General features: G+C 44.0%; 2 protein-coding genes across 11 annotated transcripts in view; both read right to left on the bottom strand.

Annotated features, from left to right (window-relative positions):
* Nucleotides 1-500: 500 nt before the first annotated feature.
* PROC (protein C, inactivator of coagulation factors Va and VIIIa) lies at nt 501-9726 on the bottom strand. 2 transcript variants are annotated; one of them, XM_056499300.1, is made up of 9 exons: nt 8741-9726; nt 8301-8384; nt 7771-7931; nt 6857-6881; nt 6241-6351; nt 5416-5556; nt 4953-5062; nt 3950-4067; nt 501-1166 (listed from the first exon to the last, which is right to left on the bottom strand). In XM_056499300.1, exons 2-9 carry the CDS (start codon nt 8365-8367, stop codon nt 604-606), a joined length of 1296 nt encoding a protein of 431 aa, XP_056355275.1. In that variant the 5' UTR covers nt 8368-8384; nt 8741-9726; the 3' UTR covers nt 501-603. The 2 variants fall into 2 exon arrangements, with proteins under 2 accessions (XP_056355275.1, XP_056355276.1); XM_056499301.1 differs by lacking the exon at nt 8741-9726 and adding an exon at nt 8481-8740.
* A 653-nt stretch (nt 9727-10379) lies between these two features.
* Nucleotides 10380-20912, bottom strand: part of DGKD (diacylglycerol kinase delta) — a 58433-nt gene continuing 47900 nt past the window's right edge. For 7 of the 9 annotated variants that reach the window (XM_056499292.1, XM_056499290.1, XM_056499291.1 and 4 more), the window contains 7 exons: nt 18965-19116; nt 18093-18204; nt 17833-17925; nt 17374-17493; nt 16944-17061; nt 15571-15701; nt 11260-14462 (listed from right to left, as the gene is read on the bottom strand). In XM_056499292.1, coding sequence (XP_056355267.1) covers nt 14373-14462; nt 15571-15701; nt 16944-17061; nt 17374-17493; nt 17833-17925; nt 18093-18204; nt 18965-19116 — 816 coding nt within the window. In that variant the 3' untranslated portion in view covers nt 11260-14372. Of the gene's footprint in view, nt 14463-15570; nt 15702-16943; nt 17062-17373; nt 17494-17832; nt 17926-18092; nt 18205-18964; nt 19117-20912 lie in introns of all 9 variants that reach the window. The other 2 variants (XM_056499287.1, XM_056499288.1) reach the window with 2 other exon arrangements.

Genomic DNA, 20912 nt, shown 5'->3' with positions numbered 1-20912 from the left:
AGTTTGGGAGGGTAAAATCCACCATCAAGTGTGCAAAGAATTGTAAATACAGGTAAGTTCCACTCACCTGCTGAATCGACAGTCTGTGAACACTGGAGTAAGGTGTGAAGAACTGGAGGTAGTAATGACATAAAAAAATTTTCACTGGGTTGAAAGAAAAATTATACAAATACCGAGCAAACCAAAACAGTTACTGTGGGTAATACCTTATATGTGAAATGACAGAACTCTAGGGTTATCTGCAGAACACTTTTCTCTGTCCCCTCCTGCCTCTACCCCAACCAGTTCAGACACTTTACACAACTGACATTTTTATTTCAAAGATGAGTTGTCTGACCATGGACAACCTTATTTTCTACAATGCTGTATGTACAGCATCTCAGCTAACAGAGGATATTTTCTTCCTGTAAGGCTGAAGTAGGACCATGCCACAAATAAACAACATAACCTGCAACAAACCAATGAAAAGGAAGAAAAAAATAGATAAGGAAAACAGCACACAAGGTTAACACATACTCAACATTTAATATTGAAGATCTGACAGTACATTACACCGAATACTGTCACTAGCACAGAGCCACAACATTCCAGACTGGATCAGAATCAACCCTTCAAAGGAGCTGACATATCTATATGGTGATTAATCCACTCCAGGTACTGACTAACTTTGGTGTAGACTCCAAATTTCCCCTTTCTTCCACAGCCTTCACCCCAGCTCACCAGTCCTACCAAAAACCAAGTATCCTTATATCTAGTGAACATAGGGCCTCCGCTGTCCCCAATGCAGGAATCCTTCCTGTCCCCCAGGCTCCCAGCACACAGCATGTTGTTGGAGATGTGGGAGCTCATGGCCTGGGCGCACTCATTGTGGGGCACGATGGGGATTTCGATGTAGCTGAGGGAAGCAGCGTAGCTGCTGTTGTGCTCGCTCCTCCTGCCCCAGCCCGTCACCACTGCCTGCTTCCCACTCCTCATCAGCTCCCGCTCCGCCAGGCTGCGGGTGGGAAGGCAGATTGGCAGCGCATATTTGTAATACATCACGTGCTCAGCCAAGTGCAGCATGGCTATGTCATTATCTGAGGTCTTCTTGGTGTAATTTTCGTGGATCACCCATTTATCAACCCAAATGGTTTGCTCATCTGCCTCAGAACGGAAACGGAATTTACCTGGAAGAGCAAACAAGATGACAGATGCTGTCAAAGCTTGCTTCCTTTACTTTAAAGACCAAAACATCTGGATTACACCAGGCATTAGGACTGCACTGCATGTTTTAACTCCTCTTGTAATACAACTGCTTATATCATAACAGTGTTCTTAGCAGATGGACAAATCTCTAAACTTTTCCTATTTACAGAAATCATGAATACCTATAGAGCTCTAGAGCTCGGGTCATCAGCTGAGAAACCAAATTGCCCTGTGGTGTTCATATTTCAGTACACTTGTGCAATGTGAGTCACCTTCAGGAGGAAAACAACCTTCTTGGAGCCAGCGTTAAAAGCTGGGAGAGCAAACACACCACAACACAGGACATTTACAACAGGACATAAGCTTTATGTTGCATAGCCAGGGCGTGGACAGCTGAATGTCAGGATTTGTAAGATAAAGTTGACTAATGGGAAAGAGTATTCCTTTCTGAAATCTTACATCTGAATTTTAAAGATTTTTTCACTGTTTAAATCTCCTCAGTTGCTATTTGTGCTACAGGATCATGGCTACTTTGTGGGCCAAGCAGTTATGGAACAGCAAGCAAGAAACTATGTTGAAAAGGGCCAGAAATGCATTTGTGATGCATTGCAATAGGAAACGCAGAGCTAGGTTTTCTGGCAGGCTGTCAATGAGGTCTTGCAAGTTTTTTTTCTGTAAAGAGTGTCTCCAAACACAGGGATTTAGAAGCCACAGTAGTTACAGAAATGTATTCTCAAAAGATCCCTTAAATCCAGCTTTGGATCTTGGTCTTCCAGATCATCTATTTCTGAGTCTCTCTTCTTGCTCCTCTGCAGACAGATAAGGGACAGTTCACACATGGCTGGAGCAGACAGCTGAAACTGCTCTGATGTACTAAGTGGCACCAGCCCCTGACAGACTTGCTAGTATTGAGCCAACAATCACTAATCGGTTTTTCTCTTCTATCACAATTTATTTTCTTTCTGGTGACGGTGTCCGCAGCACCCCTGAGGCAGCGTGAAGCCACCGTGGCTGGGGGCTGGCTGGCAGGGCTTTATCCCTGCCTTCACAGATACAAACTCTGTTTTAGGCCTCAGAAATAACTGTGGACTCAAGCACAGTCAGACCATCTCCTCTGAGGAAGGCAGAGTGGCTGTGCAGGAACATGCTTCCTGTGGGGTCACACACTCTGTACAGCAGCACAGCCACCAACTGTCTCCATCCTGAGGCGCCCACCAACCAAGGGTGACACCTTTCATAATGCAGTGACAGGTTCCCTCACCCCCAGGGGGACACCCTTTGATTCCTGGTGGGTTATCCACTTCGAGTTTTAAATTCCAGAAATCCTGGATGTACACCTGGAGGTACTGAAACCAGAGGCAGTGGAAACACATTGAGTTCCTTCTACACAATAAAGACTATCATAATCTTGCTGCTGGCACAAAAATATTAATTGTGAAGGCAGAAACAGTATTTTGAATTGAATCATTACATCCACCTATCTGCTTTATCTTCTTGGAGTTCTGAACACACTTCTGGATGCTCTTAGGCTGGTGATGCAGGAACCAGAACCACAAACAGGAATATTGTGTTACTCTCAAATCCACCTTCCAAAACTTCAGCTACTCTGAGAACTAATTTTCTATTTCAGATACTAAAAAGCCACATGAGTACCACTGCAAGACTTCTCCCCAAGCTGAGTGTAAACTCAGATGGAAGTTCCCCCTCCAGTTTTGCTCCTGTGGATGACAAGCAGCAGTAGGGCAAGTCCAGAAGGGTGTGGAGTAGCCCAGCCTGACAGACACAGGTTGAGTACCACTTGTGCAGGCTCAGTACAAATACTTTCCTGGCTGTCCCCATGGACATGGCAATGTCTTTATCCCAAAACTTTCCTCCTTCTCCCTCACAGACATCTCCTGTTTTTTCTGATGAGAACTGCTTTTGTGGTGACAGATGTCTGCGAAAAGGTGAATATTCTGGCACTAAGAGAACCCAAGGATACATCATACACTTTTTGATTAATTATTTATGTTGGATGTACATACATTTATTGTTTCTGCTCTTAAGCACCTGCACATCCATACTGTGTACAGAACATGCACACAGACCATCTATTTTTAAAACGGTATACACAGACAATGTATTGGCAGGACTCTTCACACAAATACTGGGAATAATCTATCCTTTCACTAATGTAAAGCAAGCACTTGAGGCTGTTATGCCTCAGCACCAATGGTAGATATCAAAAAAAACCTATGTAAGTGTGAATGAAACACTAATTATTTTTGTCTGTTAATTCAGGAGAAGCACTTACTTGACACAGTGACATGTTCTCATGCTCCAGAGCAGCAGAGCAAGTAAAGGCAGTGTTGCCATTCTGCAGCACCTCTCCAGTGAAACACTCATAAGTAATAGTGTTTAAATACATGAAAAGGCAGGAAGAGACCCTGTGACATTCTCCTTCTGGGATCAAGACTTTTTTTCAGTATTGGGATGGCCTTAAATATCACCAGAAAAACATAGGTAGAAGAGACTAAGACTTTCTACTTTATAGACCAGCAACAGTGCTCAGAAGCCATCAGCTCACTTCCAGAGTAAGGCTCAAATGAAATCAGATTTTTACTAAACTTTGTTCTAAGCTAAGGTATGTATTAAATACAGCCTAGACAGACCTACAACCAAGGACTTTTGTCTTCAGAACCTGCTAGTCTTTTCCCTGAGATGATAAATGTTAGGAATTAAAAGTTATATTTTAAAAAACACAGGGACAGGTGATTTTCCATACCAAGTTTAACTTTGAACACCTTTTGTTCCTCAAGGCAGTGTGCTGCTGTTAGGACCCAAGCTGGATGGATGAGAACACCCCCACAGAGAAATATCCCTTCGGCATTTTGCAGCATAATCTGAAACAAGACAAGGGAGGTGTGACACTGCATGGAGCACAGCTCACAGAACACTGTACTCATTCTTCTTGGAGGCTGCCAAATACCCAGACTTATCAAGCACTAAAGCATGTCACATTCACTGAAGCCAAAGCTCTACAGGGGGACAAAAGCTCTATGAATAGAGTCTCTGTGAAATATCTACAAGAAATTTTGAATGTCCTTCCTGAAGGAGGGCTGGCTTCAGCCAAATAAGCATGAGGTGACGCTGGTCACTGCAAAGAAGCACTTTGTACTCAGAGCTTTGAAATACAGAGCACAAATGAGGGGTGTGTCCCACACCAGACATAGCACATCATCTCAGGCTGCAGCTCTCATGCTATGGTGTAAAAGGCCCTTTAATATCAAAGGGAACCAAGCCCTAATTATTTGCATTCATTAGCTCCATGGTAAGATCTGTGAGGTCTCTCTTTTTTCTGTGATAACCCAACCTGCCATGGCATATTTTGCTGATTACATCTGCTAACTTCAATTTATGACAGACAAGGCTTATAAGAAAGGGCAGGAAGATCACCTCCCACTGGAAGGCTGTTGCAGGAGCTGAAGCACATATCACATACACACCATGGAGCAACAGAGCAGGTGAGTGCTATCACCATCCTCTCTCTTGGCACTGTTGGCACAGTAGGTCAAAAACTTGGCAACAGCAACAAGGTCAAGAATCCTCACAGATACTAAATTATCTTTCCTGCTACTCCAATCTTTGGGATTGAAAAAGCTAAGGAAATCTTAGCTTCATATGACACCACCAGTAACAATGCAAGAGCCTTTCTGGAGCAGAGAGGCAGGCAGAGCAGCTCAGAAAGAGTCTGAGCTATTTGTGGCAAATAATCCCTTTCTCCTCACCTGCCAAGGGCTGCCTCCTTTTCTTCCAACTTTTCCATCAATGAGCCGAATATTGAAATCTGCTTTGGCTTCAAGGTAGTCTGACTTCACTCTTCCACAGGGGAACTCCACTGCAGAAGATGCAGAGAAGTTCATTAGCAAAGCCCAGATCACCCAACCCTCTTTTTAAAGGATTTCCTCTATCTAATCTAGGCAAAATTGTTCAGAAGCTTCATGGAAGTCCCTCAGTGCTTGGCAGAGGAGGCAGTCTCCTGATTCCAGTCTATGTCTCCATGAGGCAAACATGGATTAAGGGCCATAAAGTGGGTATGGACCTGGGAAATGCAGGCAGAGATACTCTTCATGGAATAGATGTTTTGAAAATTAGTATAAAGTGCACTGCAGACAAATCTCCCCCCAAACTCTTTTACATCAGTCTGAATAATCCCCTGTCAAAGCTGAACCATAAACATCCTGCCCTTACCTACAGGCTCACAGGTGGTGTGGTCATCCTTGAGCTGATATCCCGATGCGCAGCTGCACAAGCGATGCTGTTCAGCAGGGTCCTCCCTGCAGAAATGTTCACAGCCTCCGTTATCCACGGAACAATTGCTGTATTTGACCTCTGTGGGGAAAACAAACAGCAAGACAGATGTGGAGTTGGGAAGTCAGAGTCACAGAAAGGTAAGGTGGCAAAGTGACATTGTGCTTCAAGTGGGTAACAACTGTCAATGGATTTGGAATGACAGTTGTGGGCTTCAATGACACTCAGACCCTTAGCAAACAGACCTAGAATCAGGCAGTGGGGAGATGGAGGAAACAGATTACTGTCAGGTAGACTAGAGAACAGAAAATTCCCTGTCACTATGTGCAAAGTCACACAGTGAAAACTGTTGATGATACATGACATACAATGCTCATCCCTAAAGACGGTATCCAGCTTTTTCCAAGGAAGAAACTGTCATTTTAATAAAATATTTGCAGTGGATTGGGTTTTCCCTGTCTTTAAAAAATCCCACCATAATACCTGTATTGACAATTCTAAGGTAAACCTCTGCTTTTCAAAGTTATTTACAGTATTGTCCAAAATTTAGATACTTCATATCTCTAAAATTCTCCTATGGCAACACAAAGTTAATTTTGTTTTAGATAAGCACAGATAAACCTCTTACCACATCAAGAAGCAAGACAGAAATCACATTACTAAAGAAAGACTATGTGCAATGACTGAAGTGTCCATATGGCCCTATTGCACAGAGATGCCTGTCCCAAAAGATGTTATTTTATAGTGGATTAAACGCAGTGTTACCATAACTGCACAAAACCCCCTCCCAGCCTTTGTTACAGATGCAGGAAAATTTTCCAATATTGTCCTTGCAGATCCCGTTGGAACAAGGATGTTTCGCACACTGATCTCCGTCTGAAACAGAGGTAGGAAAACTCAGTCACTGAACCATACAGAGCTCACAGACCAAACATCAACACAAACAGACCCTCCCCAGATTCCCAAGTATTAGCCATGTTTCTGGCACTTAATGGTGATACCTCTGTGGCACTCAGCCAGAAGCAGGGCCGTCAGTTTGAGCTCTCAATTACATCTGCAGAGTGAGTGGAGTGGGCAGAAGGGGAGGAAGGAATAAAGCCTGAGGAGCAGGTTACTGCTAGACCATGTCAGGCATAGGTAGAGCATCAAAGCATTTTTCATCAATTCCTTAACTCTAGGAAGATGACTGATTATAGGTACAGGTGCACCTCAAGTGTTTTAGGAAGGTTGCTTTTATGATAGAACAGGAAAACATCCTCTGCACACCCCTTATGAGAGACAATGAGAATTTGAATCAGTATGTGACACATGGCAGGAGAAAGTACTGAGTACTAGTAACTCTTGAGGAAGCACAGAGAAGTGATTAGGAGTCTTTACTTACCTACATACTTGGTCCAAAAATTCATCTGTGGGGAAACAAAACTTGTATTACAGCAAGTAAACCATTTTTAACAAGTGAGGGATTTAAAATGTTTTGCGGTCTTGGCCAACAGGACATAGCAGTTGGGTCAATAACATCAGTTTCATTCTTCTTGGCAGTGTAGTGACTGGAACTACAACCCAAGAAAACCAGACAGTGATCCTCCTGTACTGCCTGTTCTAAGCACAAACCCCCCTGCTCTGCTTGCAGGCTATTTTCTTGGGACTTACTGCCAGTAAGTCACCTCAGTTCACTTGAGCCCAGCTAAACAAAGCATAGGCATTCCAAGAACATCCCCTCTCTCCTCTGGGGTCTGAGGGACAGCAAGGACTGGGTCATCCTATGCTTTGAGCCTACTCTGCTCAAAACAGCAACAGAGAGTCCAACCAAACACAACAATTGAGTGTTGAAAGGGGCAGGAAACAGCAGACAGTAAACATAGTCTCCAATTCAAAATAGCAGTTTGGAGAATGAGAGAGAGTACAGAGATAAGAGAAATAATAACTGGGAGACTTGAGAGATGCCCTGAAAAGCAGCCAGGACTGATGAATGGACAACGAAAGGGAATGTCTGGGAGGACTAGGAAAAACTTAGTAACAGCAAGAATAGCCAATGGGGTCCAGCAAAGATTGGAATTAACTGTCTGGGACCTAAACCTCACCAGGTGGGACATGCTTGAACACCTAAGCTTTGTGGCCCACAGAGGGGTAACTTGACAATCACTGTAACACAGTGACACTCAAAACCATGCCTACACCTGAGGAGAGATCTGTGTTCAGTACTGACAGCATGATGCCCTGGATTGCAATATTTAAAAAAAAAATAAAAAATTGATTGGCTAAGGTTTGCACTCATCCTTAAAAAAATCAACTTACTGTTGCTTCCCTGGTTTCAAATATCTCACTGGCCTCCTCAAAGTCACAGTGCTCTTCAACACACTCACGCTCCACAGAGCCTGGCTTGAGTTCCTCGAGGAAAGTGTTTGCCCGCTTCTGGATTCTCAGGACTTGGCTTGCATCTTTACTGCTGTAAAATACTGCAAGAAAAAAGGTGAAAGCACAAGCAGAGAAAAGGGCTGGCTGAAAACTGGTAGTGGTGCTTCCCAAAGAACACTTAGGAGAGCAACAGTCTCTCTCCAGTACAGCAAGAGAGGCTGCCCTAGACACCATGTGCTGTCTGTGGTGGGCTGCAGAAGCAAGCCCCAGCCTCTGTCCTGTGGTACTGTGACAACCCACGGGGCTCAGCAGGGCTCTGACCAGGCAGCTGCCATGGCCCCGGCACTGTCAGCCTCTGCTAAAGAAAGTCAAACCCCCCCCAATGGGAACGATTCCAGCCATTCCCTCTGACTAACAGAGGAGCAGGAAACTGGGAAAGGTTGAAGGCCATCTCTCAAAAGAACACTTACTTGAGGTGCCACAGCCCCGTGAAGAGCAGGCAGCCAGCAGTAGCCCCACAGTGAGGAGCTTCCACATCCTGCAGCAGGAGTCACCTGAGGAGAAGGCAGGTGTCAAGAGCAGCACATTGCAGTGGCACAAGACCCTGCTGCAGACAGTTCCCAACCATCCAGCTCAGCCAGCTTGCTCACTTGCTTTTCAGAGAGCAGCTTCCCTGCTGAATGCTGTGCTGTGCCCTGTCTCTGACTCCAGCTCTGGAGGGGCCACTCACTACAGTCCCTCCAGACTGGTTTGCTCGTTCCCTTTAACACATCAGCAGCTCTCCCAGAACATTTCTGGCCTGTCCTGACACCCTCCCCTTGTCACTGGACATTTTTTACAAGCTTCATGCTCCATTAAAGCAAGCTGTACTTTGAAATCTCAAAGGATATAATACTTTTGAAGCACTTACGACTTTATTCAGTGGGAATCAGTGTTATCTGTTCTTCCTCCATGAGCTCTGCTGGAACTTAGTTAATCCATAACTTCAGATATTTACTCTTTGGAGTGACATGAAGTGCTTTCTTTTCAGTTGTTAAACAAACAGTGCTCAGGGAGAGCTTGACCATTTACCTGCATACAGGGGAAAAGTAAAACAGCTGAGGCACCCACCCCACCTTTCTCAAACCTTTCTTTTCCTTTTGATTCTCTGGTAAGCAGAAATGGTTATATATAGTTTGTAAGTATACATAGCCAGTGCTGAGGTATCTTTAGAGATTCTGCCCTCTTCTCACAGCACACAATCACCCAATAGCGACACACATTGCAATTTTTAAGAGTCCTCCTACTTCACTTTATCATCAAAGCTTCCACCACAAAATAGCTGAAGGAACTAACCCCCCTGACAGCCATGAGCAGGATGCATGTTGCATCTTCTGGTGTCCTGGGTTAGCTCTCATCAGAACAAAGTATTCTATTGAATTCTGAACACTAAGCATTTAGAGAAAACCCTCAATCCTTTTCAGAAGTTTTCTTGCCTTGGAGATGGTAGGAACCAGCATGTCCCAGTGGCACCTCTGTGAGCTGTGCAGCAGAATTCCAGAATCACTCAGGTTGTAAAAGCCCTCCAAGACCATTGAGTCTAACCTGTGACCAATCCCCACTTCTTCTCCCAGCCCAGAGCACATCCAGTTGTTCCTTTTACACCTCCAGGAATGGGAACTCCAAACCTCCCTGGGCAGCCCCTTCTAAAGCCAGACCACCCTCTGCAAGAAGAAATTCTTCCTGATGTTGAAGATATGGCATCTTCATGCAAATTACCTCTGCACATCTGGGAAAGTGCCACCAGAGGTTAGGAAAAGATGGGCCCCCACAGAATCTCAGCTCACATCCAGATTAGGAGAGCTCTGACTGTTTATAAAACTTTTATTTCCTTTTTCCCTCTCAAATTTGGCCACGGACTTGCTTGAAAACAAGTTCTCTTTAAATGAAGTTCATCCATTTGGGACTTCAGCTAAAAAGACTGCTGCATCCATTTCCCAGCTAGAAGATGTGTGCACTGCAAAGCTCTACTGGCATTTTCTTTATCCTCAGCTCAGCCATTCAACAGGAAAACTTTAGCTGAGATTAATGACAATAGGTTTTTGCTGCAAATTAAGTTTACGAAACACACCTGAAGACAGATAACCTAAAATAGGCAACCTAAATAGAAACACAGGTAGTACCCTGTATACATGTATTACTCATGTTTGTAGCTGACCTGGCTATTTGCTACCATGTTGGTTATGTAGTTTTGAGTACATTTTTGTTTCTAAGATTTGGTATAGTCTTAGAAATAAGACTGAAAATTCAGGACACACTTTTGTTTAGTTCAAGACATACCTAAAAAAATGTCTTCTACTCCATGCCAACTAAACCAACACAAAAAATGCTACAAAATTAGTCAACAACACATTTACCATTTCACTCCTCTCTAAGGAACAGCTCTGAACTTCTGATGCACGCCAGGATAAAACCATTTAATCACAGCACAGGTTTTTATTAGCTGGTTCCCCCCCAATGGGCACAGCAGCCCTCTCACAGTACTGAAATCAGTAACAGAGAATCCTTACTGGAAGCTCAGAAACATGTTTACTTTATATACAAGAAAAACATATTTACAACAAGTAAACTATGTACAAAAAAAAAAAACCCCAAGAGACATTTCCATGGTAATCACTGTATAAATTAACAAAATAAATAGGAGGAAAGCAGGTCCCATTCTTAAGGCACAAAACCTTCTTCCCAAGACTATACAGGGATTCACTTGCTTCCCGATGCTTTTGACAGGATTACAGGAATGGTGGGGTGACCCCTGAGGAACAACAGTTGGTGGACAATGATACAGACATGCAGTCACTGCTGACAGTTGTGGAAAAACATCATTTTTCATCCTTTCCTTTTTTTTACAGTACACACATCTTAAGATGCAAAATATGTCTTGTAAACAGTCTGTTTTATAAATCACATCGCTATTATGCACATTTTTAAATAACAGTAAAACAACAAACAAAGCATTCCATACGATTTGGGTGCAGAAGCAGTCGTAGCACTGGCACTGAAGGCCTTGGCAGAGCTGGAGGCTCCCAGGTACCAGGCCAGCACCTCCAGGTACCCAGTGGCACAACTCCCCTTGGCCACTGTGCTGGCCCCTGCTGACATCCCATAAGCTACAACAGAGAGGCTGTACCAGCCCTCTCGAGGGCAGCCCAGGGCACTGACAACAGCCAAATTTCTCTCCAGTCTCCACTGCATGCGATCTCAGCCCCAACCATCATTCCCTGGAATCTGCCATTAAATATCCAGGATGGTGCCAGAATGTCAGAGAACAGACTGAAGCCTCTTCCAAGGAGAAGAAACCCTGTGCCCAGCTCACTGCAGCAACTGCCAGGGGTGAGGGAGAAGGTGCCACATAGCTTTCACAGGAGTTGCTTTTCTTCAGGGTCTAAATACCTGTGTGATACATGCAGTTCTAGCTTCTCTCAGGCTGGTGCTCTTGAGACTGCTAGACAGTCTCTTTTTGGCAAAGCAGCACATATTTTTTTTACTAGTTGCCTTTCCCGAGTTTCTCTCCCACAAAAAATTATCAGATATCAGAAGAGAAACTCAGAATAATGTAGCCAGGACTTTTACTTGGCTCCCTACTTTGCAGATAGGCTCACTAATGTTCAACACAAATTGTCTTCATCTATTCACAAAAAACTTGCCAACAGAAATCTGCACTTTTCCTGGTGAGACAAACAAAACTACAACACTTCGGGGTTTTTTAGATCTATACCTTAATAAATATTCAAAGGCACTCAGGTTAAACACAGATCCTGTTTTCTAGCTCTAAAAAGAAGGCAGAACTCCCTCCCTGCCTCTGATAAGTAACAGGCAGGAATATAGTGGCTGTCAACCCTCTGATAAATGTGCATGTGCACAGAAAGGATCTGAAGGCATTGACACACAGATCATAAAAGCAGAAGAAATGAAGATGGGTCTGTGCATGCCTCATAACTCATGCAAATGGCTAATGGCCATCAGGTCTTGATATATATGGCATGAATTAAGGAATACACCTGAATGTAAAAACTCTTTGGATTCCTCTGTTGCTCTAGGCAGGAAGAGGAAAGAGGAGCTGTTTCTATGGAAGCAAGAACTTAATACCTCAAGGATTATGCAAGGCAAGCACTTACTGTTTATACATCTCTAACCATAAGGCTGCCTGGGGAAAGTTCACAGAACAGCTCCTTCACTAGGAACATATAGAAACAAACACAGATCTCACCTCTTCTCCAGAGTTATCACCTGCTTCAGCCCCCTGCTGCACTCTCCTGGGAAGGCACATGGATGTCCCAGCCACGCACAGTTCTGGGATAGACAGTGGCATGCACACCCTGTGAGGTCACTGCACACCACCACTGAGGATGGCTGTATCCTGGGGCTCTCCAAAAGACGTTTCTCCTCATTTTCATCCAAACACTGCTCTGTGCCGCAACAAGCAAGTGGGGCAATATAGTATGCTTGCAATTCTTGCTTACCTGATACCTCAGGAATTCAATATAGTCAGAGGGGGTCTGTACTGATAAATAAAAAATACAGCTATGGAAGCAATTGCCAACATACACATAGGAGAAATACATTCAGGGCAAGGATGGACATATTTCCTGTTCAGGTCCCACAGTATTTATGCCACATGGGTTTGTAGCTGGATAAAGTATGTTTAGTCTTCTTTTACCTTCTCATGAGCAAAACCTGTCACTCACCAGGTTGAGAGGAGACACATGGGTGAATATGTGGTTATATGTGAAATGGTGAAATGCTAAGGAATTCAATGGAGTTTGCCCACCTGAAACAAAATCAGCCCTGAGCCTTTATGAAGCTGACAAATCTCTACATCAACTAACTCAATTGGTTGTTATTAGACTACAGAAGTGATATCAATTTGATAAAAATCCTTGTAAGTGAAAAAAGGAAGAATTATGTCATCAGCAAATTATCTTTTATGCCACTGTGTACGTGGGCTTTTCTGTCTGCAGTCATTATCAGACAGGTGCCATTCTGTAATGATTTAAAAAAAATACACAGAGAATGACAAAAGTAATTAAAAATTTCTGCTGTCTCACATTTTACAGCACTGACTGTTGCCAAATTCCCTTTGCAGTGATAAAGATGGTGATGCAACTATGCATACTGGTCTTGGGCTTTAATAGCCACCCAACTGGAGTCAGCCATCTAGAAACTCTAATTCAGAGGCACTAATTTGTCCATGCTCCACTGTTGCTGATACCAAAAGCAATTTATCAAAATATTCCAGTTTTTGTTATGATGCTTGTTTTCTCGGTAACAATCCTCCTTATCTCAGCATTCTTACAGGAGCCCCAATGTTTGACGGCATAAGCAATCTCTTAGGGGTACAGCCCAGGAAAACTGAGCTACTCTAATCTTTTGTATCACCCTGGAGTGAAGGAGCAAAGCAGCAAGAAAGAGAAGGAAGGTGGAAAAGCCACTGATACCAAGACAAGTGAAAAGATACTAGACTTAAATCACATATTTTGTGACAGAAATAGTTTTCTACACTGCAAGCTGAAGTAAAGAAACCGCCCTCATGTTTGTGGCCACAGAAGTGGCACTAAACAGGGAGGAAGCTACACCTGGCCATTGCAAGTCATGCTGCTCCCTCCCCCAAGATGGAGCAAGTTGTCCTATATCTCCCTTCTTGTGCAGCCTAAACAGTTCATTAGCTTTCCATTCCCTTTTATCTGTTCTCCCAGAGATGAAGGAATGTCAGAGCTAATCTCCTCTAACCATTTGGCTCTCCAGATTTTTCTTTTCTTACTTCCAGGAATTTCTGAACTATTGTCTGTGATGACTCAGCACCACATTTTTTGTGAAAACCTAAAGGCTGTACCGTTACCCCTGGCTGGAAGAGGAGAGCAGGACCAGAAGAAGACCCTGCTAGCTGGTGCAAACTCTGAAGCACATACTCTGTTGCAAGAGGGTGAGTGAATGAGAATCACTGGATATTCATTGGAAGACGTCTGCACTGGCTTTGAATTTCAGATGCAAATTGCACACAACCACAGATGCATTCAAAAGGGATTAGTAAGAAGCAAGGAGAGGTTTTGTCCCACTTAAATATGCTAAATACAGGTGTGACACAGATGAGCAGGAAAGTTTTGTGTCTGAAAAGACTGTCAGATACTTCTGAACTAAGACTGGCCAATACATCTTTTGCCCTGAATGATTCTACTGTGATGAAGTTATCCAGTAAAGGTATCTGTGTTGCAGTTCTCAAGAATCCTGGACTGTCCCTGGAATCAGAACTTCTCACGACACAGGACATGGCTCTTCGAACAGCGAGTGAGTTCTCTCCAGGAGGTTCTGCCAACTGCAGAGGAAGCACCTCTCCACTGGATGCAGCCATACCCCACAGGAAAAATGTAGCACCATGCTTGGTTGATATGAGCTCTGAACAGCTAAAATTTGGCTGTTTAGCAGAGATAGTTGTGAGCACATCTGCTTTGTGAGGTGACTGCTGTGCAGTTAGGGAGAATGGTAGACACAGGCTGTGAAAACAGAAGCTAAGCCTCGCTGGCAGGAGTACTCCGGCTCAGCTCCTTGATCCCGTGCAATATCCTCTTCATGTGACCCACTTTGGTCACACCCAGGTCCTGGAAGAAAAAAGAAAACCTTACTTTCAGAGAAAGGCAGAGGGAAACTCCTTTTGGTGGCCAAGCAACAATTACAAACTAGTCAGCCAGTTACAAGGAGAGGAGGAAAACAACCAGAAAAATTCCAAACCTTAGGGTTTTATACAGAGCCTCAAACCACATGTCAAAAAGCTACTAAGGAACGCAGAGCAGGCACAGAGCAATGCAGAGGAACACCTGGAGACTGTTAGCCAGACACACAAATTACTTTGGCTGTCAAAGGCTGTGAGAACAGAAAGAGCACACAGATGTCAAGTACCTAAGCTAGTAACCAAAACATGCAGGAAGATCTAACCAGTCACATTTGATAGCTGGGTACCATGCAATAAACACAGGGGGATGACATGCAGAGGGGTCAACTACACAGATTACAGCAAACCTCACCATGGGAAGATGGTAAAAATGATAAATATAGATTCAAGGGGCATCGAACAAATGCCACACACTGCTTAAAAAAACCCAGTGTTTTCCTGCTCTATGCAATGATGACACAAGTCTCTTGTACATGCAAAGAACCACCACTTTCAGTTTCTCTCAGTAGAAACAATGTCTCCTGGTGAGGAGATGAGAAGTTGTGCAATGTGGTTGCTAAGCCCTCTTAAAATGGATTCTCACCATCCATAAGCCTCATCAAAGTGCTCAATCACTTTTTCTTGTAACAAAGAAGTGTGATGGTCTATTTGTCCAGTTACTGCATGGTAAGAACCAAATCTTCCCAATTACAGCACCTTCTGCAAAGATGGTAGAGCAGCTGAGAAAAACTTCCATCATCAAAATCAGAGACTCTCAAGAACACTATTGGCAATCTAATCTGTGCTGGACTGTATCACATCTCCAGGAAGCTGTGTAAGAACTGGACAGTTGGCCCCTCAACCAGCTCTTCTACCTCCTTGCTATTAAAAACCAGGTGACCCAAAATGGTGAGAAAATAAAACTAGGCTGTAGTCAGCCTGTTCATCTTGCCAAGGCACCTGGAATGAACAGCAGGCAGACCACTTCCAAGCACATTCAGCACAGGAGGTCATGCAGATGCAGCTGGCTATTTCTCATGAGCCGACCGTGAAAGTACCTTGAGGTCCCTCCGTTCAAGGTGCAGGAGCTCAGAGCCCCGGACGTCATGCCGGATGAAGATATCCTTATACTCACAAAGACTGAGGTGCTCAAGCCACGCCGCAACCTCCTCCGTTCCCCAGAGGTGAACTGTTAGAGACGGAAAAGCAGGAGTGCATTGAGTACCCAGAATCCCCGGAGACAGGGAGAGATGAGGACACCACAGTACTCAATGGCAGAGGAGGAGGACAAGCAGGACTACAGCCTCTAACTAAGGGGAGGGCAGCACAATCTTCAATCTTGAGTGAAGGAGATAGGGCAAAAAAAGGTAAGAGATCTTCTCTTAAGAAGAGGCCTGCTGCAGTACAGCCAGGAGGAAGTGTATGTTTTGATGGGATATCTTTTGATAGGGATAATTTTTTCAAGTTCACCCCCACGTTTAAGAAGAGTAAATTCATTGTGTAAATTCTGCGTACAAAACAACAGATTCATAAAACATATAATGGAGAATCACAGCACAGATTAGTTTGCACATTATTATGTACAACCATTTGTGCTCAGTAAACAAAATGGCAACCTCTCTCCTCCAAGTCTGAGAGAGAGAGGAAGAGTTTAGACTTCCACCTTCTTGCACAGTCTCTAAATAAGAGAATAATAAAATTTCCCAGTTTTGGGAGGCAGTGAATGAACACCAGCATGTCAGACAGGAATTTGTACCCACAACTCCATGGCAGAGGACAGGACCCAAGAGCCAACAGAACAGGTCATACTTCTGAATTTTGGAAAAAAGCCTTCATAAGGAGAGCATAAACCAAAAATCAACTAGACCAATTTAGAGAGAAAGTGTCTTGAATGGCCATTTGTTGATTCATGGCCAGTTTTTATCTACTGACCAATACTGATTAAAGATCAGGGAGCACCTGTGGTGATGCTGATCCCCAGCCAATTAGAACACAAAGCTTGATTAAAGCCTGAAGGTGAATCAACGAGAAAAATATCATTTACTGTATCACAGAGAACAAGCAGTAAAAAGACTGGAGTTACGTGGACTTGGGCCCCGCAGTCATTTTTATACTTAAAATGCCAAAATCCTCAAATTCACTTCCCTAAGCACCCTCTGAAATATCCCTGAAAATCTGTACACTGTAGAGGAGAATTCTTCAGAGGGTACCTCCTGTTCCTGCTCAGGAATGTTTGCATGGTACAGGGGGACCTTGACTCAGAAGGGAGCAATAAGCCATTTTGCCACATGAAAAAGACTGACTAGACCTGCAAGAAAAGGTAGATGCAGGTGAAACAGGAGAGGATGTGTGAGGAAACAGACCAAGAACAGGTAGTGGTGTGACCACACTGATGTGACAAAAAGACACAATGAACGAGCAGACTTGGTACCCGGCAATCCCATGCTACTGTGAGTCTCCTTATTTTTGTTGTTCTTCTCCTTTTTAAACTTGGTCACCAGGCGGAATTTGCCACTGCGGCTGCGTTTAGAATAATCCAGCATCTGGTTCTGCAAGAACAGAAAGGGAAAATCAAGCACACAGTCATAAACTGAGCAACAATCACCGTCAGCTGAGCTCCATAATCTTGTAAGAGAGGAAGAAAAATCCTAAACTTATTCTGATCAAGACAGAAAAAGAAGCAGAGAAAGTTGATCCCATGCTAGGCAAGGGATCTTAGCAAGAAATTACTTTCTTTAGCCATAGGGAGTCAAGTTTCTTTCTTAATAATTTTTTCTCACATCAGTCATATAGTAACAGGAGGCCAAACACAGAGCCAACTAGGGAAAAGAGAATGGCTAGGGAAAAATTGTCCTCCTCACCTCCTCATCACAGGGTTCCATAAGCTGCCACAGCCAAGGGATGTCTGCCAGTTTCCTCAGCTGGAGGTCCATGTCTGCCAGGGCTGCCTGGAGCTGCTCCTTTTGTGGAGGATCTAATTGCTGGATCAGGAATAGAAGGAAGGCAGTTAAAAGCCTCATGGTAGAACACACAGCCAGGCCCTTGCCTTGAAATTCCTAGTTAACAAAGCAGTTCCTCATTTTGAAATTAAGTGCGGAATAGGTACTCTGCCCAGACCAAGTTAACAATTCTTATAGTTTCTGAGGTCCAAGCTCCATAGCACACTCATGCAGCAAAATTTTCTGTAGAAAATGATTACTGGATGATAACATCTAAACAGACTTACAGAGTCCAAGATCAGCAAAATGCTAGGCCAAGGCAACAGGAGGAGAGGGGAGGAAGTGAGAGACTGCTTTTTCCTTCTGCTTTGTGCTTCTTACCAGTGCCATCTTGCCTGCCAGCAGCAGCTCTGTCTCATTGTGCAGGGCTTTGACATTATTCACCATCTCTACAACAAGGCTGCAGTTCAGACCCTGGAGGGAAGCAATTCATGCACAAGTTAAGCTTGGGAGTACAGAGGTCTAAGCAGTCAAAAGAAAAGTCTTAGACTAGCAAGGCCTACTTTTGGTCAGTCAGAATGAAAACCAAGAGCTCTGGAGCAAGGACAAAATGGGAGATTCCAAGTGAGTCGTAGCAGTACCTCTGTAGACTTGGATTTAGCGTAGACTTTGTCCATAGACTTGGAGCTGGCATTGACAGCATGGGCAAGCTCCTGTTCCATGTCCTGATAGGATTGAGCTATTTCCCGAATGCTAAAGAGAGAGTAACAGATTGCATCAGCATATGCTCAAAGCAGGAGATCTCTCCTGCTGACTGGGTATCCCATTTTAACACCCTCCCAAGTGACAAGCTGAGCTGGAATCAAAGCAGGGCACAGCCTCTGGCAAAGCAGGGCAGTTCTCCTGCCACACTGAGCATGCAAAGGCAAGGAAATGCAGCTCTTGCAGGCACAACATGTTCAATTCTGCACACAAACTGTGATGTTTGAAATACAACCCAAACATTTTAGTATGACCAGAGTGATGTGAAAGGCAGCTGCACTTACAGCAACCTTCTCTAACGACTCTAGGAATTTTCTGTCAGAAGCCCAAAGGAATGCCTGACTAAAGGATAAGCAGGTAAGCATACATTCATGGGCATTGTAGAAAAATTTCTGCTGGGCATCAGGGTTACAAGAACCCAGGTTGTCATCTGAGCTCCTTGACAGGCTTTTGTTTCTTTTCTTAAAAAACTACACTGTATTCAAAGGTAACAGGTTCTTTCAGGATTAAAGGATCCATGTTTGCTCACAAAAGTTAACATTTTTTTTGTTCAAAACGGCCTAAGAAAGCTTATGTAGCCTCAGTCCTTGTTTAGCTGGGACACTGAACAATGAATGATGCTACTCCCAGTGACATGGACCAGGAGTGCAGCAGGTAAGACTGAACAAGAACATCTCCAGACACAGGAATCAAGACAGTAACTTCAGGCCCTAAAGGAGGCTCTATTCACCAAAAGCAAATTAAGTCACACCTGTGGATCAGAGCACCTGCAGCTTGACCAAACTGGATGATTTGGGTGGATTCTTCTTCAGACATAATCTCTGGTTGCAGAGAGAAAGAGGAGGGTCGTGACAACTCACACTTCTGTTTATCCTCCCAAGACTTCAGGGTGCTCTCAAATGCCTGAAAACACAGCAAGCAAACTATAAGGTACCTTGTAAAGCTCCTTTAAAAACCCAGTGACTGTGCCTATGCCTGTAAAACATGTGGATCTGGTGCAGGCACTTTTCACTGCAGGGTCCAGTATTTAAGTTGCTTATAACTTTGCTAACTAGCTGGCTGGGATGAAGTTTCCATACTACATGCCAGCCTTGGCTGAATTTCTGCTTAAGCATAGTTTTAGTCAAAATTACTGGGTAGTTCTGAGAGCCAGACTAACAAAATCCAACAATTCCCTGCTGGTGGTAGCCTTTTCTTTGAGCAATTGTATCACCTTTACACTTCAGTATTACTGTGACACTTCAGAGCTTGAAATTAAAAATGTCCAAGGCTCCTCCTTATCTGGAAGTAAGCTTCCCTAGGAACTGGTGGGCCAAGCAGCTGAACTCAGAGCTAGGACCTGTCCCATTCACAACCTTATTGATATTCCTGTGGGCAGCAGCTAGTGGTGTGGGAAGAAGCAAACCAGATCCAGTGTAGAAGGATCAATATTGAATATGGTGAAAATGAAAACTATGGAGACCTCTGGTAAAGCACTCCCTTCCCCTACTGCCCTTGATAGTGGAAAACCATGCTCTGCCAGCTCAGTGCAAGCTACCTGCTGATCTCACTCTTACTGATAACACTTCAGTGGTCCAAAAGAGGCCAAATAAGGGAATTTGAGTTTTTCCATCTTCAGTTTAGGCAACTATACATCCCAAATCACATTTGAAAAATGTTACCAAAGGTACAGGGTCACATGCATGAAGGGAGGATCCCACTTAACTGAATAGCAGAGGTTTGCCCTGTGAAAGAAGGATCATGCAATTACTTTTAAAAGAACAGCAGGAAAAACAGGGATAAGTTGAAAAAAAGTTGAGTATGCAACTGCAAAACTGGAACTTCTTCCTCAGAAGCAATTCCATGACTGCAAAACTAAGTTGTAGGCAATTAGGAATGGGCTGGCACAATCATAGCTATGGCTTCTGATGGCCCAACACATACCCCACTCATAGGGGACTACTTTATCATCTCTATCTCTTGTGCATCATGCCACCTTTCCCACCATGCCCACACATAGGTTGCCTCTCCTTTTTTCCCTCCCTTTACCTTTACAGCAGCAATCCTGTTCTCTCTTGCTCTCTGTGCTATCTCCTTCAGTCACTCTCTCTCCAAGTGTCAGTGTGATGCTTCAGATGCTCTCTTACCCTTCACAAAAGACTGTGTGCACTATTCCTGTCTCCTCTCCACAACATTCACATCAGAGCTGACAGGACACTCTTTGAACTCAAAAGAGGATAGATTCAGCTAGATACAAGGAAGGATTTTATGTGATGAAGGGCATGAAATACTGGCACAGGTTGCCCAGAGAAGCGGTGGATGCCCCATCTCTGGCAACATTTAGACTACAGGCTGGATGGGGCTTTAAGCAACCTGGTGCGGCAAAAGGTATCCCTCCCCAGGCCGGGGGGTTGGACTAGATGACCCTTAAAGTCCCTTTCAACCCAAACCATTCTGTGGTTCTATGATCTACACCCACTGCTCTCCCAGATAAGAGGTCTCCAGTGTCCTGTTCTACACTATGACAGGGGCTTTCTATGCCCACCTTTGCTTTCTTTTTATACTGTCATATTTGTAAGTCCCTGCCAGGTAATGTGCCTCAGGCCTGTATCAGGCTGCTTTCCCTTTTTCCCTTTGTTTTACTCCTTATTATTCAGCAGGTAAGTCCTTTGCAGAGGACTTTGATTTGCTCTGGTAGCTGGCTAAAGGGGTGTTATGCT

The sequence above is a fragment of the Oenanthe melanoleuca genome, chromosome 9 (assembly GCF_029582105.1).
Source record: "Oenanthe melanoleuca isolate GR-GAL-2019-014 chromosome 9, OMel1.0, whole genome shotgun sequence".
Lineage (NCBI taxonomy): Eukaryota > Metazoa > Chordata > Aves > Passeriformes > Muscicapidae > Oenanthe > Oenanthe melanoleuca.
This window is presented reverse-complemented; position numbering and strand designations above follow the sequence as displayed.

Bases quoted from the DNA above. Each gene is read 5' to 3' on its own strand.
- PROC (XM_056499300.1), bottom strand. From the start codon at position 8,367: ATGTGGAAGCTCCTCACTGTGGGGCTACTGCTGGCTGCCTGCTCTTCA. The intron at 6,882-7,770 runs GTAAGTTGATTT...GTTTCCCCACAG, and splicing joins TTGAAACCAGGGAAGCAACA to ATGAATTTTTGGACCAAGTA. The intron at 1,167-3,949 runs GTATGGAAAATC...TTGCTCTTCCAG, and splicing joins GGTGTTCAAAGTTAAACTTG to GTAAATTCCGTTTCCGTTCT.